General features: G+C 49.4%; 1 protein-coding gene across 5 annotated transcripts in view; it reads right to left on the reverse strand.

Annotated features, from left to right (window-relative positions):
- tspan9a (tetraspanin 9a) overlaps positions 1–18,521 on the reverse strand; it is a 112,237-nt gene that overhangs the window by 45,185 nt on the left and 48,531 nt on the right. For 3 of the 5 annotated variants that reach the window (XM_029153024.3, XM_029153023.3, XM_055509543.1), the window contains one exon: positions 6,599–6,678. In XM_029153024.3, the coding sequence (XP_029008857.1) occupies positions 6,599–6,661 (63 nt within the window). In that variant the 5' untranslated portion in view covers positions 6,662–6,678. Of the gene's footprint in view, positions 1–6,598; positions 7,759–14,481; positions 14,566–18,521 lie in introns of those variants that run through there. The other 2 variants (XM_041071118.2, XM_029153022.3) reach the window with 2 other exon arrangements.

An 18,521-nucleotide genomic window follows, 5' to 3' on the forward strand; every position in this document is an offset into this window, starting at 1 on the left:
GAGTTGTACATTTCTGAACTGCAATCGCATCCTGACATTCAAGAAAATAGGAAAAAAAAAAGACAAAACAGGACATCGCTCGCAGATGATGATTGGATCGGGGTCACCTAGGAAGCTGGAGCACACGAGCAGTGATCTGCGGCTCTAAAATCGTGGCTAACAATGTTGACCGATGTACGCATCGCTGCATGTTAGCATCCTGCATTCATTACCGAACCAAAGACGACAGATATACAAACATGGAGGTTTGAAATCGCACTGTGATGCAGCTGCCCAGTGTTTCCCACACGAGCGTTATCCACAGAGGGGGAGGCAATAGATTAGCCTGAAGGATGCTCCTGTATGTGGGCTGTTCTCTAGTTGGAACTAGGCTTGATTGCGCCCGGGGGAAACAGGTCAGTCATTTCTGCATCTGCAGCTGACTCCAGAAAACCCAAGGAGCAGAACCCAGGACACTAAAGGTCCTCTTCTCATGGACTTGTTGCAGCTTGATGCAGAAAGACAGTCCCATATATGTTAACTGGCCATGACCGAGGAAATCTTGAAGCGAATTAGATTTGCACTCAGAAGACACGAATTAAATTCTCTGAGCCGCGTCAGCAGAGCTGGAGGTGGACACTGACTGGGAAACAGTGATTTCATAGTCAGTTGCCTTTAGGTATTAAAGAATAAAAAGCGGAGTAGCTCAGTGTTCTACATTTACTCAGCGCTCGGATGCAGGAGACGCCTCAACGCATGAATGCAAAGAAGCGCTGCGTGATTCAATTTAAATCTGAGGTTTTCACCATAATGTATAATCAGAGGTATTTGTCACAATGAGACACAACGCTACTCGAGCAACTCAAACGCTTGCGCGGGCCAAAGCTGCAGCATCTGCGTTTGGCAGGCGGGTATACATCCACAGGTGCTACAAGAAACAGATGAAAACGCTCACACATACTCGTAATTGGACTCATTTTCTGCCTCCGAATCAGTCGGACTACTGCATTTTTGCACGACAGACAACGCTGATCACTTCGCACCAAATTGAGTTACATTATGAAACGTGAAATGATTCTAAGCTGTGAAGACGCACAAAAAAAAAGAGCTCCCCAAAGCCTCTACAAATGGACGCATCGCTCCATTTTCTGCCAAGAAAAAGCCTGTTGGATCAATACGATGAAAACATGACCTGTGAGCATATTTACTGCTTTTCAGTCCAGTAGATGAAACACACAGATGACGTGCAGTCGACATAACAAATTTTCTCTAATGTATGCAGATCTAATGGCGCCCATCTTCTATCTCCTCTCAATTCCGCCGGCCTATATTTAGAAAAGCGAGTTATCTGGGTTTCACGCTGAGGAGCAAAGAAAAATGACGACGGATCTCAGGTTTGAGGGAAAATTGTGCAGTTGCCTCCGACTTTCTACCGGCTAACACGCGCAGACGCGGTAGCGACTCCTGCAACGGCGGCTTCTGTCAGGCGAGCGTGCGTTTCCCCAGGGGACGGATGAGTGGCGGATGGAGGTGTTCCGGCGTAAGGCTTAAAAAAGCTACACTGGTGTAAAATGTGAATGGGGGGGTCGAACAAATGCCTACTATAATTCAGCAGCTACTGTTTTTCCATCTGTTCCCAGAACAATCGCCTGTCACCATAATTCAACCCCACACAGCTGATACTGTAGCACCTGGGCAGCCTTGTTGCTTCACGGAGATAAGCAAATATCAGATAATAGCAACTTTTTAGAAAATATTTAATGTAAATGAACAAAAATGTGACTTAACAGGAGCCTTTAGAACATTTGTTCAGATGTTTGAGTGTTTTCATGCCTCTTTTTTGTGAATAAAAGAACTTTTTAAAAATGGAACAGAGGCAAAAGGAAATTGCACTGGTCTGTAAGATTAGCCTAAAATTAGTGCGAACAGAAGGCTCAGTCCTTGCAATTAGAGCTGGGCTGTGTCTCCCCATTCTGTGCAAACTTCATCAGAAAACTGTCAGTCAGATAATAATGATGTGGAAGGATCGAGGGAGTGGAGCAAGAGCTCGGCGGGTGAAGGGGATGACCTTTGAGCCCCGGCATGAGAAAACAGTCGTGCCGCTGTGATGAATATGCCGCTATGGTATGAGAACGGCTGTGAGCTTATCTGAGCCACAGAGGGGGAAAAAGGACCATCTAGACTGCCATCAGTGGAAGGTGGGGCTCACATCAGATGACGACTGCATCTGATGTGTTCTTATTCGTGAGGGTGGGTACTGAAGGCATCATGTGCGTCACCACAGCCCGTAAGTAAAACTAGACAAGTGCGCCGCTCATCACCGCTCCGACTGCGAGACGTGACAGGTGGGGAGACGCTCCACCGTGCCGCACCCCTCCCCTGGTTCTTCTGGCCTACCGGCTCAGCCCCCCCCGCTGAGAAACCCAGCAGCTCCAGAGCTCAGCTGATCTGCAACACGAGCTAATGAGCTCGGCAGCGCTACACAGCCCAGCCGGGAAATCGAAGCAGGCGGAGAGAGCGCTTTAAATTAGAGCAATCTCACCAGACAGTCCGCTGAACAAAGGCGATCTATAGGAGCTGCTTATTATGAAAATGTGCATGGACGTATTGATGTTCTTTATGAAAATGTCACAGACAAATTAAAAAACGGTTTCAAGGCTTTTACACAGTGAGATGCTTAACATTCAACACGCAAACTTGTGAGGCTGAAGTCGAAGCGGAACTCTGAGTCCACTCCAGCTCCGCCCGCTCTCGGCGCCGTGGGAATAAACGCGTGTGACAGCCCGGCAGACAGCGCTGGTTCCGTCGCGTCGCACAGCGCGCTCAACCCTCATCTATTTCCCGGCGCCCCGATCCTTGTTTCACCTGGCAGTGACTGATGGAGTTCAGCTGTGCATCTTGTTAGACGGAGGGGAGGGAAACGCGGGAGCAGTTTGTAACAATGCCGCGCACGCATTGAAAGCGGAGGGGACTCTTCATGTGGCAACAGGAGAGAAGAGGGTCCAGCAGAACCGCTTCAGCGCAGCAGACACACTCCACTCCCATTCGGTCAATAACTACAAACACTCTATGCAGCGGCGGCGGCGCGTGGTTACATTTGAAACCCTCAAAGACAAACTCTGTGATTAAATCAATGGGGAAACTAATCTTCAGTTGCTTTGGAGCAAATGGTTGATAAACCCTGCAGCGCTTCCCTCAGTCAGCACGGGAATTCATGAATGCTAAACACACTGGGCTCCCTCTCATCTGGCAGAAGAATGGCTTTGATACCACCACGCCTTCTGTATTCGTGGGCCTGCCGAGACTGCTGAGCTGGCGCTTTTTAGAAATATGAATATGAGATGAGGCTTTAGCTCGTGTTACGCCACGATAATGATGCAGCTGAGCTGCTACCTTATGACCCATTTCCGATAAAGGGAAGTGTGAACTTAGTGAGTATTTTCTTATGCTGTGGTTTCAGGAGAGTATTTTTACAGTAACAGAAGAGGAATCACTGCAGGCAGAACTTCAAAAAGGACCCTGATATTTACAATAAACTGCACTTCCACACCAGGATGAAACCAATAGGACTAAACAGCATTCACCAAATCCTGTTGGTTAAATAGTGTGTGTGTGTGTGTGTGTGTGTGTGTGTGTGTGTGTGTGTGTGTGTGTGTGTGTGTGTGTGTGTGTGTGTGTGTGTGTGTGTGTGTGTGTGCGTGCACGCACAGATCAGCCTCCCTGATAAACCGCACACCCATTCACTTTGATGACTGTTGACTGTCCATAGAAGCCGTGCTCTCAATCCGTCCCCTCACCATCCAATACTGCTCTAATCTGCCCGAAACTCCCCCTGTAGTCAGACTCTTCTAATCCCCCCGTAAGAAAGAGGAGCCAGATGGTCACGAACAACTGCTGGGGGGGCTCAGGAAGGAGCGCGTGTATGAAGATGCCTGGAGTGCCTGCCGCTGTTTACCTTGCGTTTCAAGTTACCACTGTGAGCCCCGTGAGGAGGTCGCCACTGCTGGCGGCGAGCGCACTGTCAAGCCAAAGCGTGACCGGTGTCTATGCGCCGCAAAGGAGGAGGAGGAGACGAGACCCCTGCTGCACCTGGGGTCCGATTACCGCAGCGCATCATTCCCCCGCCTTCAGTCCAGAGATAAGATGTCACGGCCTCAGAGGCAACCCTCCCCACCAGCTGCGGTAACTTGTGACTGTGGCAGAGTCCCAGGGGTGTCAGGATACAGCACAGCACACCTCCCTCCATGCCCGACTCCCTGCCCATGAGCTAACCCTTTATTCCCGGCCCGGCTGACCTTAACTGGGGAACAGACCCAGAGCCACCGGTGCATCCCAACCCCATCTTTATCCCCCGGGACACTGATTAAACTGTCGTTAAGATGATACAGTGCCAAGAAGACGGCTAGAGTATCAATCTGTGAGAACACAAGCCAATGCGCATGGTGGGTGTCCATTAACAGGATATTACCGGAGTAAAAATTCAATTATTGCACAGCAGGGCATGCGCTGTGCTGGGGAATGTCCACAGCCACTGGGCCCCTATGATGAAGTAATGCAGTAGATTCAAACACACGGCGACAGGAAGCCCACGCGTCTCTCGCTGCACGTACAAGGTTGACGGTAATTTAACGCCTTAAGTCGTCAGTAGGGTGCAGCAGGAAGTTGTCTGTGCCTGTCAAAGTTTCCACACGGGAAGATACGGCAGCAGCACCTCCAATCACAATGTCACTGCTCTGCTGGGGTTTGACCTGAAGCAAGGCACCGAGGCCCATTCCGGCCTATTAAATAAGCTGCGCAGGCTGCGGCGGACATGCGGGGGGTGTCACAAAGCCTTGACGTATCACAGCTCGCTCGTTCTAGGTCAAAGATAAGCAGTCCTAATTCCTCAATTAATAAGTCATCGCTATTATGAATTAGATTGATCAAAAATGCATGAATGAGCCGACGCGCACATCCTCCAGAGGTGGGTCTGTCTGCCGAGGCGCGCAGAGTGGTTCGCCTCGCCTGAGTTGAGCTCGTCGACCGTGTTCAGAGTCTGCGGCCGCCTCGTCTCAGCGGTTATCTTGCTCCCGGGCAATGCAATCGAAGAGTGGTTAGCACTCCCAGACTGAGATAGAAGGTCAGGGGGGATCCAACCCAGCTCGTATGTCATCATCCAAACGCAAGCGCTTGGAGAAACTGGTCAAGTGTGCGTCCAGGGTGTTCCCCACATCTCAGTTGTATTACTGTTTATTGCATCTGCATCTGTTTAAATAAAGGGTTCCCAAAAGGAGAACATACATTCGGAGTAACCTCTAATCTATCATTAATGCATTTGGCAATCCAGTTAGAAAAGTGCTTAAAAATCCCATCTCTAATTCAAACAGGAGTGATCAAGGCTGGAGCACTTTACTTGGCTGGTGTGTACACACTGATGGAGTTCAACAGAGGTGCCCACATTCAGATAAGTCAATGTCTCGTTTTAATGAAGTCGACATCAGCCGAGGTTTTTTTTTTTTTTTTTTCTGACCCTTTCATTCCCTTAAACAAACATTTACATCAATGCAAAGTGAGACTTCCAGTCGCTCCTGTGAGATAATGGCATGAAGGTGATATGGAGATACTACCCTCGCTGCTCCCGGCCTGAGCCGGGCCCCTGGCAGACGCTTGGGGGGGCGGCGGGGGCTGTGGGGGTCTGGTGTGGCGCATGTGGACGTGCGTGCGTTTTCAATGCTGGCCCGTTCACAGCTGGGCTCCGCTTAATGCCCGGGCCCCGCCGCCTCCCCACGTGCCCCAGTTTGCAGCGCTCCCAAACCCGCCGACGCGGTGGCGGGTGTTTGCCGGAGTCCCCCGCCGCGTTCGCGCCTCGCTGCACCCGCACAGACGGCCCGTAACCCGTAAGCCCACTAATCCCTTCGGTAAACATTCAGGCCTATGCTCATTTAGGAGATAAATGCCACACGCTGGCCACGTTTCTCTCTCCGAGAGTCAATTTGGCAAACGCTTTCACTCTGTTATTGGTGCAATTAGCAGGAAATGAGAGCGTTACTGTACAACAATTGCAGAAGAGACGCCACGCGTTAAAAAGGCAAAAGATTAAATGAAGCCACAGATCTGACGGTTTTCTCCAGAATGGAGCGATGGACTCATCTCACATCCCCCTTGTTGTGTATTGTGTTGCTCATCAATGTAACTGCACTGTGGAGACGTCTTATATTTCCCTCACGTGCCAAAAGCTGCATTTCAACCTCATGTCCACTGTAAATCATACAAGCATGTGAATTATTGACCTTAATGAACCCATGTCCTCCTTACCCCGACCCCCACCTCCCTCTTCACACCCAGCTGGCCACATACAAAAGAAGACCTGGTGCAATGAAACTGACTCTGTCATGACATCCTCAAATAGCAGCACGCGCTGAGAGGAGAAGGCGGAATGGCTCTGATGTAACAATTAGAAACACGGCACAGCAACGACAAACACCACTTTACCAGTTTGTTTTCTGACTCACATTTGAATAAAAGAGACGCTGAGCATCCGCGGTGCTCATTAGATCTCTGCTGAAAGCCAGAAAGACTCGGCATCATGTCTTACATCACAGCAACTACGTCGGAATGATCAAAAAGGTGCCTGACTTACCCAGAAGACGAGGTTGAAGATGAACATCATGTACTTCAGGCAGCAGAGGCAGCCTCGTGCCATGTTGCACTTCTTGAATTCTAAAAGGAACACAAAGGATAGATCCAGGTAAAAGACCACGTATTTGCTGCCTTTGGGCGAGCTGTACTTGCTGCTGGTCTTGTCTCCTGCGCCGGCGCTGTCGGCTGCGCCTGCCGCCGGCGCCTGCTGTGCGTTTTTGCGCGGCCCCGTGGAGCCGTAGAAAGCGCCGGCAGTGAAGCCGCGGCCGCCGAACGGGCGGCCAGATGTGGAGGCTTGGGCGAAATCGGAGTCGCGGCTGTCTACGGACGGGCTACGGTGAATGGCTGACTCCTCACTGCTGGACTTCTCCATGCTCTGGGGCTGCAGCTACTAATGGAGGGTTCCCTGACGCACAGTCGACCATAGTCTCGGAGATGACAGGACAGAGCCACTCGCCCTCCAAATCTCCACTGCTTCACCCTCTGAAGCAAAAAATTATAATGGGAGGGGGAGAAGGGATAAAAGCCTCTTTGAAGCCCAAACACGTCCACTTGACTTGGGTAAGAAAGTCTCCAGTGCAGAAGCTGAGCTGCTCAGACCCCTCAGTCGAGCTTAAAGGTCTCCCGCCTGCCGCCGCTGTTGTGCTGCGATAGGTATGAAGCAGGTGTGCAGAAAGGTCCAGTGAGGGGCATTAGCCTCGCTTCATGACCGCACTGTCCTTCCAGGAAGAAGCCGCGTCCTCTCCTGTGATTACCGCTCTCCTCCTGCGCTGCCTTATTGCCTCGTCGAGCTGCTCCGGTGGGAGTGAGACACGCGGGGCTCTCAGCTGCTCCACTTCCACGCTCTCTCGCTGACCTGGTAACTTTTCTCTCCCCCCGCTCTCCCCTTGGCGTCCCCCCTCTCCTCCTCCTCTGTTGCCCCTCTGGTCAGCGTGCTCCGATGCGCTCCCTCTCCCTCCCGCTCTGTGTCTCCGCGTCTCTCCGAGTGCGCCTGTCCCCCTAATGTGTCATCCCGTGCTCCGCTGCTCAGTGCGCCGCGCTGCCTGCCTGCCTGCCTGCGCTCTGCTCTCCCGACAGCGGCGCTCCGGTGGATGTGCTATTATCGGCAGACGCAACTAACGGGCATTCCCTATCTCCCAACAAGAGCGGTGCTCTCCTCCACCAACTCTCTCGCTCTCTCTCTCTCTCTCCCCCCATGGCCCCTCCTCGCCGAGCACGCAGCCAATGCAGCAGCTGCAGCCAGACCCCGGCTCCTCCTCTCCACTCTCCGTGCCTTTAATAAGCCCATCACTGTGTTTGCCCTGACTATACATGTTGGGTAATTTCATCGGCGCTGTCAGAGGAACTGAGGGGCCGATGATGAGCACAACAAAACCTAAAGACCCAACAAATCGAAAGCAGTGTCAGCGTAATTTAAAACGGGTTCAGGAGCCTGTGGGCGGAGGAACGCAGGGACGGCTCTTAATAAAGCAATTACCAGTTTAAATTTACAGCCTGTCATAAATAAATAGGAATTTGGCACAGTTTTGCGAAAATCCGCCTTGTGTCGTACGTGACTGCAGCTTAGTCGCATGTTCATCGCTGCACAGGCCACATCCATGTAAGGGGACTCAATTAGTTGGCAGGCGCCGAGCTTCGGAATTCTGGCACCACGCGAAGCACGGAAAGGGGATAGCGGCTTTAAGATGCTGAGCACTCTCCGACGCAAAGCCGGGGTCAGATGCCGACTTGCTCTGCTGATTCACGCAGCAGGATGACAAGATGCTGCACAAATCTAAAATAGGAATGTGTGTCTTACATCAGAGAACAACAAACCACAATGGACCTGTCCAATTTAAGAGAATGAATTTTCCAGATTTCAATTATATCCTTTTAGGACCTGGAATATTAGTATGTCTGCTATTATTGTCTCCCAATCTTGTCCAGTTAAAACTCGTCTGCTGCTAGGCTGCACATTGTTCGGATGGTAATGGTCTCCTGTCAGCTCAGCGCCTGTGATGGCTCAGCCGTCAGACAGATGGAGGAAGAGTTTCAACTGAATGGTCTTAAAGGTAAATCCAGTAATACCCAATTGACATAGACAACCTAATCCAAGCCGGTTTCATTTCGCCATTGTGCAGGAAAAATCAGCCTCGAGGAAGAGAATGGATCGAGTTTGGAAAGAAGAAAGAGGGTGAACATTTCAAAATAACGTTTCTGCGTTGCAGTGAGCTTAGCCTAAGTCTGCACAGGCGACAGGATACACCTACAAGCACCTGCAAAGCTCGCACAGCAGCAGGAGATAGGAGATCGTATCTGTTTTTCAGAAACTCGTAAATATACTACATCATATCCAGTAGCTTTATTGTCGCTTAGAAATGCTTTTATTACCCGAGATATAATACTGATAAAAGAAATCTGACGTCAGCATCTTTACCCTGGCCTCCACCCGACCTCTAACATTCTCTAACCACATGTCTGTGGTTGCACATGCAGATCTATTATCGGTAAGAGGTCACATATTCACATGATTAAAGAGTAAAACGAGTGGCAGGACTTCAGCCTCTATGGATACACTTGAAAAACATTGAGTTGAGCCTTCAGGCACCTTTTTTTTCTTTAAATCCAATAGAGTCCACGTCAGTGCTACTCTCTCGCTGGGAGTTGCACACTACGAGGGCTCAGGGGGACTTTCAGTGTACATGTTACTGATTCCTCAAGCATCCTGGAGGACACGTGTGAGCTCATTCCTCCATAGGCTCCCGCACAGATCCATCCATCTGCTCAGAGCATCAGGCCTGTGCGCGGCCGCATTCCGTCCGGAGGGGTAGAAAGACGGAAAAGGGACGGAGACGAGATAGCAACGGACGTCTGGAGGACGGCGCAGAAGGAGCGGAGGCTGGGAGAGAAGATGAGAAATATGCGGAGCAGCGCTGGAGCTGAGATGAGGGGCAGTGAGTGGGATTACACTGTATACAAACATTTTGTCTGATGCTGTGAAGCCAACAGCTCCTTGAGACGTTTCGTTTGAAAAGGGACTAAATAGAGTGAATTGGAGAGAACATAAGATAACAAACACTGCAACCTTCAAAAAATGATTATGAAAGTGCAATGACAAGTCTTAATAAAGATAGATAAAAGAAGAAAGACATTACTTCTGTGTGATAAATCCTACTTTTCCCAGCATCCACCTCTACAGAGAGTTTGTTTTACTGGACTCTTGCCTCTATTTTTGTTATAAATGCATAGTCTCCAAGCTCAAGCTCAGACAACCTAGATGGCATCACTCTTACATCATCAGGGGTATTTTCTCCAGCAGCACCACTGAACTCATTGTTCTCAAAGGCCGACTGGTGCTCAAAACTAGGACTAGGCCTCAAAAGCAGAATGGTTCAGCTTAAACACAAGGATGAGATCTACTACACAGTCACAACTATGGAAAATATTAAAGTTGCATTTACTGTGTGTCAGTATCCAGAGAGAATGTGGGTTTGAACCCTGGCTGTTGTACCAACGTGCTTGTGTTTTTGTTGCGGTACTCGTTACATGTAGGACGTTTTTGCCGTTATTGCTGACATTTACCAGTCCCATGACCAATTACTCAAAGCAATCAAAGCATAATTGAGCAACCCATCTATCATGACGTCATCTACACCATTAATTTCCCACAAAATGTCAGTAGCTAAAAGACTGAACAGAGTCAAGTCATTAACGAGGGAGTCCTTCATGTCTAAAACTCCAAGGTTGGAGTTGATCTAATGTGCTTTGGCTGCTATGATGCAGAATTAACAAAAATGTTTGCGCGTCCCGTGACTTCTGTTCGGCGTCGCCGGTGCATCTACAGCTGATTGATTGCTTGTGACCTCGACATTTTTTTTTTTGGTGCAAGGACGCTTCAAATCGAATCGTCTTTCTAATTTGATATATAAAAGTTCTCATCTAATCAACTTCAAGGCTTCAAGACCTTCCAGGAAGACCCTAGGAGGAACTCAATTAAGGCCTGCTTATTTTTAGCCGAATTAATGAGCAGAATCGTGTCTTTCATGGGATAAAAGTCACTACTTGATGACTTTGATATGCTGTCACTGAACGTCTCTGATTTAGTGGCTGAAAGAGAATCATGGCGTTCAGGGCTCCAGTCACAAGGTCACCTCACGCATGATGGCCCTAGAAAAAAAAAAACTATATATATATATATATATATATATATATATATATGTATAAAAAACGACCTGCTCCATTAAAATGTCAATCCAGAAAATTAATCAAAAATCCAACAGGTCACAAATGTGGAAATCCTGCTATTCATACATGTAGCCTACTAGACAATCACTACCTGCTACACAAAGACTTACGGTTGCATACTGTACCTTGAACTTGTCAATCTGAAACAATATAACGCCTGCAAACATCCACTATACAGCATGGCATTTAGCAGCACGTGATGCTGTGAAAGTTGATCAAGCCTGATCATCAGGACAGGATTACAGCTACAAAAGGCCTTCATCCCTGCCTCTAAATGTTTGGTCGGTTGCTGTGGACGCAAACAGACGACACTTGGACCACGCTTTACCGTGAGTATCCCAAACAAACACGAACATGAGAACACATTTATATTGTGATGTGCGCCTAATCTCCCAAATCAAATTAAAAATCAAATGTCAGACCCATTTGGTATTTATGGTTCCTCCTCGCCCTTTTATGATGCTCATTATTACCCTGTGAGTCGAGGCTGTCCAGACAGCGCTGCCATTCTTCACTCATTCTTGGGTGATTTGCAACAGAAAAGTCAATAAAAGCTGTCTGCAAAGGGTGTTAATTAGGAATTTATGACATCACACTCCCCCTGAAGATCCAACTTCGATAGCATGTGACGGCTGCAGATAATGGCGCTAAAGCGGGGGGAAAGGATCAAGCGCTGATCCTCCGAGTCAAATGCTCCGACCGCTGACCATATTTGGGAGCATTAAGCTGTTGACTGAGCCTTTTACAAAGCAAGACGTCGCTCCATCAAATGCATTTCATGCGCTTACATAAACTTGCTTAGCGGCTCCGGGTTTGATTTCCCGTTCCTCTTCAGCGGGAAAATCCCTGACAGCCGCGCGCGGAAAGGAAGGATGCGACCGCTGAGAACCGGAGACACTTTGCGGGATTTGACTGAACGGGCGACAGTTCCGGCGTTTCCGTAAAACGACAAACAGATGCTCAGGTGGACACGTGGGGCCGACGCAGAGAGACAGAGAGAGGCTCATATAAAGTTAAACACATTTAAAATCCAAGCGGCCGAGCACCAATCGAAAGTTAATTCCTGCCGGCCCGTCCATCAGAGCTGCGGGGGATACGGTGGGACAAGAGAAGCAGACATGGTTTTACAAGTAAAGTATGTGTACTCAGACTACAGGATACTACATTAGCATTTAGATCAGAAACCGTCTCTTTTCATTAAAATGCAACGTAGTATCACAGTGCAGTAAAGGCCAGTCCAAGAAAGGCTATGGCGGAGGGGTAATGTGTGTAGACGGGGGGTATATAAATCCTGGAATAGAACCAGGAGTGACACAGTTCTGATAATGTTGATCAAGGAGCGGAGCCGTTGAGTCCACCCCGCGTCCGAGGCTTGATGTCATTTTTAAGAGAGCCATGGATGTCAGCAGTCATGCTAAAAGGTGAAGAAAGAGGAGAGTAAGTGCTTTTACAGCGCCTGGAGCGGCTACGCTGCATCACCGCGAGGCACACAAAAGACGCACTGAGACGAGCCCGCGTCCGGGTGGCGGAGAAGGATTTCAACAACTGGAGAGGAAAATAGACAGAGGTGTCAACAAGAATCCCCAGACAATACGTAAACAACAGTGGCCTCTTCTGCAAACTGATGAGAGGTTTGGGGTTTTTTTTCTTGGTCTGCAAACTATAAACAAACACTTGGATTGTTGTACGACTGAATAAATGAGACTAGTGCTGCATTTATAAACATATTTACTCATAATGTGTGTGTATATCAGAAAACACAGGTCATCATATTACTGCTTTTTCATCATAATCCTGCAGTATGTTTGTACCGCTTAAGACAAAGCCGCTATACGTTTGCAATGCTCCACTGAGAGGCAGCAAAGCAGAACCTTGCAATCGAAGGTGTCAGCCGCCTCAGCAGTTTTTTGTTTTGCAGCAGCAACAGCTGTGTTAGAGTACCTGGGCTGCGAGGGGTGGGTGAGATCGCGCACCCGATTAGTCCACGCCGTGTGAAGAATAGGCAAGAAGAGACAGGGAGTTCATCAGAATGGCACGGTTTAAAATAAAAAACCCAAAAAGGTTTATGATTACAAGTTCAAGTCTAAAGCGCTAAGTTGAGAGTGTGCACAGATGAGCGGGCGGTTGTAAACTGGAGATATTTGCCCGTGGGCCAAGAGATGAAAAAAGCAAAGCCGGTGATGGCTCCTTTATGTCCTGCAGGAAGTGAAAGCAATATGGAATAAAGAGGATGCGGTAATCACAGCGATGCCAAGTCATATGGAAAGAAACAGCAACAGCCAACGAGGAGATGCCGACCAGAGCCTGGGTTTCCATAACCTGCTGCTGGCTTAACATAAAAACTATTTAAAGCTGCACAGGAACAGGAATATGTTGTGGTCAGATTTTTTTTTTTCCTGTGGGTCAGCTCTGTTCATGTGGCGCCGCATTCTCGATGTAACGCATACTTAAATCTCCTCCTGCGCCTCGGGGGGAAGCAGGTTAAAGGCGCAGCCGGAAGAGCCTCGAGTCAAATGTGTCCTCTGGGTGCTGAAAAGGCCGGGAAAGGTCGGGATGGCATAATGCTGCAAAAGAAACGCACGGATCAGTGCTGATTAAACCTAAAGTGGCCCCCGTGGCTCCTTTATACGCTTGTCGGAGATGATCCTTCTCTCCACGTGTTGCCAGCATGACTCTGCGTCGGCGGGGCTTTTATGTTGTCTAAGGTATCACCCCCACCCTCTTGAATCAGCGTGTGATCTATATCTACTCGTGTGGCAGGATTAGAGGGTCGGCCTCTGCAGGGAGTCAGGTCAACGCGGGAGTTTCTTCTCCCCTTCCAAAACGAAGCCGCCCACACCACACGTCGCGCATCACGTGGGGGGGTTGGGTCAACGAGCGAATGAGCGCAGCGCCGCTCTGAAGGAAACGCCGAAGATGCTGCTGACACAGCGACGGCTCACGTGGGGCTCATCAATATTTCAGCTGGGTGGGAGGTGGGCTGCATCGCTGCGCTGAGGCGAAGATGGAGGGAAGCTGGAGTCGGACGAGAGAGAGAGAGAGAGAGAGAGAGGAGATGCGAGAGCAAAGGCAGAGCGCGGGCTGGCAAAGTATCAATCTCTCCGCCGTCCGTGCTACTTGGCTCCACAGCTCCTGGCTGAGGATTCAAAGACAGGGGATTGTGTGCACTACAAAGACACCTCATCTCAGTCTTCCACACTGTTGTTTGTACCTCTGAGGTATTGTTGCCTACGTGAGCCTTTGACATATACCATCTTCCCATTAACATAATCAAATCACGAGAAAACCATATTCGCACGCCCACTTACAACAAGAAAGAGGCAGACAGAGAGTGAGGAGGAGGACGGGGAGAGAAATGTCAACAAAAAAAGATCCAACTGTAGTGGAAAACCCGCGGCGAGGAGGAGAGGGCCCAGCAGAGATCAGCTCCGACCCGACCCGGCCAGCTGGGCCGCACCTCCCCGCAATATGGCGAGCCCACGCACTTGTGTGAGTGTGTGCGTGCGTTTGATCTTGGGACATGAGGTCTGGCCCCTTGGCTCAGACACCGTCAATATGGCCGTGGCCATTCATGAGCAGACGCTCCCGTCACTGCCACGCAGGGAGAGAGAGACGGGGAGGCAGAGGGGGGAGATAAAGGCAAAACACAGATCACTTCACCTTAACGGGAGTTAATGCTCCTCCTCCACGGGAGCAGACGTCCTGTCGCTTGTGCCGCAATCTCCAGTTACGAGGCTACAACGGCTGAGGGGAAAACAACAGATAAACGCCTTCAATCACAGTGCTTCTAAGAGATACCGCCATCGTCTGCAAAACTTTTGCATTCCCCCTATAAAAAAAAATAAAATAAAATAAAATCCCGGCCGCAGCCCGAGATACAGAGCGCCTTTGTCTAAGCAGAATACAATATGACACAGCAGACACTGAAGCTCAAACCAGAGCTGATGGATGTTTTTATATAAACAACACCAAGGAACCTCGGCGGCGGCGGGAAGGAAAACAGCAGATGTCTGCGGAGCCGGCGCGAGGCGGGGCCACGCGGGGCGGCCAGGCGCCTAAAACGCCGCGTCTGATCACCTCAAAACAGAACCAATATCCATCTGGACCGTGACGCAACCGCAGCGCGGCCACGGGAGCCAAGTCATGAAATACGCGCGCTACTTAGAGTGAGTAATTTTCCAGAAATGCCAGACGGAGTTATAGGTTCTCCGAGCACAAAATGGAACTTCGCCGCCGCCTCCCAGCACCGTGATGCAGACGTCATAAATAAAGCAGCTGCGTTTTATTGCCTATCAAATGAGAAAGTAATCGGTTACTCTGATTCCCCTCGACCTAAGGACACATCCGACCCACGTGCAGGGAAAGAGCATTTGCTTAGCTGACAAATACTGTTAATTAAAGTCTGCAGACCGTCTCTCCAGAGTCCGAAGATGAAATTGGCTCCAGCTACTTCTGACTCTGATTTCACCTACTTACACAGTTCTGTGATGATCGCTCCCAGTTCCACGCATCCCCCATTGAGGAGCGATGATTATAAATTAACTTGCATTATTCTCACATTCCAACGTCACGCTGCTGGTGATACAGGAGCTTAACGAAATAAATGAAAATATTCCTTGTATTTTTTTTTGTTTTTAAATATGAATTCCACAAAGGAAGCAGAATCACAAATTGCAGGGTAAAGCAATGCAAATGAAGGTATTTTCTACAGGGAAATGACTGAATATGAATTCTAACAAGATCAACCGTGACATGCCCCAAAAACTTCAGAGGCTGAGGCCACTGGGAAGGCAATCTGAGTCACTCTGCCACTCAATCATCAATTTTACATCACTTTCAGGAGTGCAAGGTCTCCCTCGAAATGATTTAAGGCCAGAAAATAGCCTTTCCCCTAACCGATCACCCATGGCAATGGATTCTAATAAGCACTTCTCCTTGTGAGGCCCGAAATCATTATCTGCACACATCCAACTGTAATGCTACTTCGCATAAAAGGGGTGGGAGGTGGAAAACATCACGAGGGATCCACTGTGCTGCTGCAAGAGGGCATAGAAGAAGAACATCCATGGTACTGTATGGGTCTGTTATACACTCTACCTGCAGAGACGTGTTATCGTACACCCGTGCATTATCACTTCTTTGTGGAGCCATACACAGCGTTTCGCCAGGCGAGCATCTGATAATGTTCCCTCACAGAAGCAGTGTGTGTAAAAAAAAAAAAAAAGACCCAATAGGCTGCAGCTGTTGAAGAGAGGGTGAGAGAAGACCTCATCTAAAGGCTCCGTGCCTCCTAAAGCACAGCTCTGTCGCCGCACGTGCAGCACGACTGGAACAGAGGACGCCGGCGCTGGCTCAGGCACAGCGGGTCTGAACGGCCCTGCTTTTAAGGCAGCATCGCTCGCTCTGGTCAGAGCAGGCAGACATGCAGACACACACACTAGTGCTGGATATTTTATGCAGTCATCCCTCTCCCTTGGTCCTGTTACACAAACAAATGCACACGCGCACACGTACACACACCCTTCCCTGTCATTTCCTATTTACAATATGACCTTCAGGAAAGTCAGAAAACAGCCACTGTAACTATTTTCCGCTCAGCTGCTTCACATTCATATAAACTCTGCACTGTCCGTGCAGGCGTGAGGTGATTATAGAAAGATAATCATCGTGTTTTGTTGGCAAGTAGATAATGTTGCAATTTAAAAAAAAAAATTAATGAATAATCAAATGAGTAAAAGGTCCAGAACTCTGCATGGTTCAGGACATGCTCTGCCTTCAGCTGCATGAGTAGCAGGTCAAATGTTAGCATTTCTCCTCCCATAATGCATCACTGTCAGGCCGCGACCTTGCCATTACCCTGCCTCTAGGTGTGCTTTGTGTCGCTCTGTCGTGTCCGTGTGTGGCGCCTGCCTGCGCGCTGGCGTAAGAACGCGGCGTTGGAGGCGCGCTGGGTCAGCCGTCCCTAATTCGGTTTGTCAGGAGTTTTATTTCCTGTGTCGGAGCGCGCCCGGCTCCAGCCCGTCTCCGCTGTGGTATTCCTGCCGCAGCACAGGTGGAGGCGAAGAGCAACTGCTCCCTGCGCAGAATGTTAAAGCAGAAGACGGCACCGGGGAGGTTTTGGGGGAGGGAGGGAGGGGGGGTTGTGGCTGTCCTTCATCTTCACTCCTTCAACAGCGCGCAGTCATAATCCATTTTAACAAGGCTGCGCCTCTCGTAATGACAAGCCAGGAGTCCATCAGCTGGAAATTTTCTGGAGGCAGAGAGTGAAAAGCACGGCAGGTGCTGGGAGATGTTCTTCACACACTCCGGACTTCCCGAGGCGATGATTCCGCATCCACATTAATCTTCATAATACGACCTCCAACAGCTGTAGATGATGTTTGTAAATACTTATAGCCTTTGTATTCTTTAAACTACACTGATGATGGCAGGAACAGGTCCGCAGCCAATTATGACTACTTGCCTGATTAAAAGATGCTATTTTTGCCCTCAGTCAACGTTGTTTTCCCTCAGAGGTTCCAGCCTTTCAAGAGCCGCCTGTCTCTGCAAAGCTGACACGTTCTGACGAGGCGCTTTATTGGATACGTGACACGCGCTACCAAACAAGCCTCGGGGTTCATATTCAAAAAGCTTCTAGGAATAGCAGAACTGATCTGGGATCAGCGCGTGGGTCATGCAGCCGCATCGGCCCCGCTGGAAGATGTCTCACGCGTTCCTGATCCGTGGCCCCATTTAGGCGCAGGACCGAGCGACACGGGGGGCTTGGATGTTACGGTTACACGGCGGCAGGCTGAGTCCGCGGCGTGTCAACATCTGTGACGGCCTGGGAGTCGGGGTCAGAGGTCGTCTGCAGCTCCATGGCGCTCGCCTCGCTGCTGCATCTTTTCAATTACCCACCGGATCGTGAGAAACATATTTACTGTAGTACTGTCACCTCCAGTTATTCTACAGGAGGCAATGGCTACTGAAATACACAGAGCACTCTGGTACTGCAGAGTATCCAGGAGTAGTATATTACACACACACACACACACACACACACACACACACACACACACACACACACACACACTATGGTATTTCTTCAATACAGGGCTTCCAGAAGGGCACAAACAGCTGCAGGGTGTAGTTATTTTGCTTAGTAAAACAAATGCGGAAGATGCTCGATGTGACACTGATTTGATACGGCTCGTAATGGGAAACGCAGGAAAGCGATGACTCAGCCAAAACGTCATGCGAGGCTTGAACTCCTGACACGACGCACGGTGCGAAAAAACGGCCCCAAACAGCTTCTAAGTCTCAAACAAACAGTAGCAGCAAATAAACACTCGCAACTCTCTGTTGACTCAGTTGAAAATGTATACAACTGTGTCAACCCCCCCCCCCACACACACACACACAGTGAGGATCCAGTAGGAGAGCCGATCTGCTGCAGACACGGGGCATTTGGTTATAGCCACAGAAAAATGCATTGGTTTAAACAGCTGCTCTTAAGGAGCCCACACTGAGCACGAGGCCCTTCATCCATAATGGCACAGTAAATACGAAGACGATGAGCAGCCTCCTGGCACGATGCCTGCTCCTCTAAGACAATTATGAACAGAAATGCCAGAGCTCATCGGTAACAAAGACACGACGTCCTATAAATCTGAGACCGAGCCCAAATAAAGCACATTTTTCCTTAATCGTGACACGTCAAT

Source organism: Betta splendens, chromosome 6 (assembly GCF_900634795.4).
Source record: "Betta splendens chromosome 6, fBetSpl5.4, whole genome shotgun sequence".
Classification (NCBI taxonomy): Eukaryota; Metazoa; Chordata; class Actinopteri; order Anabantiformes; family Osphronemidae; genus Betta; species Betta splendens.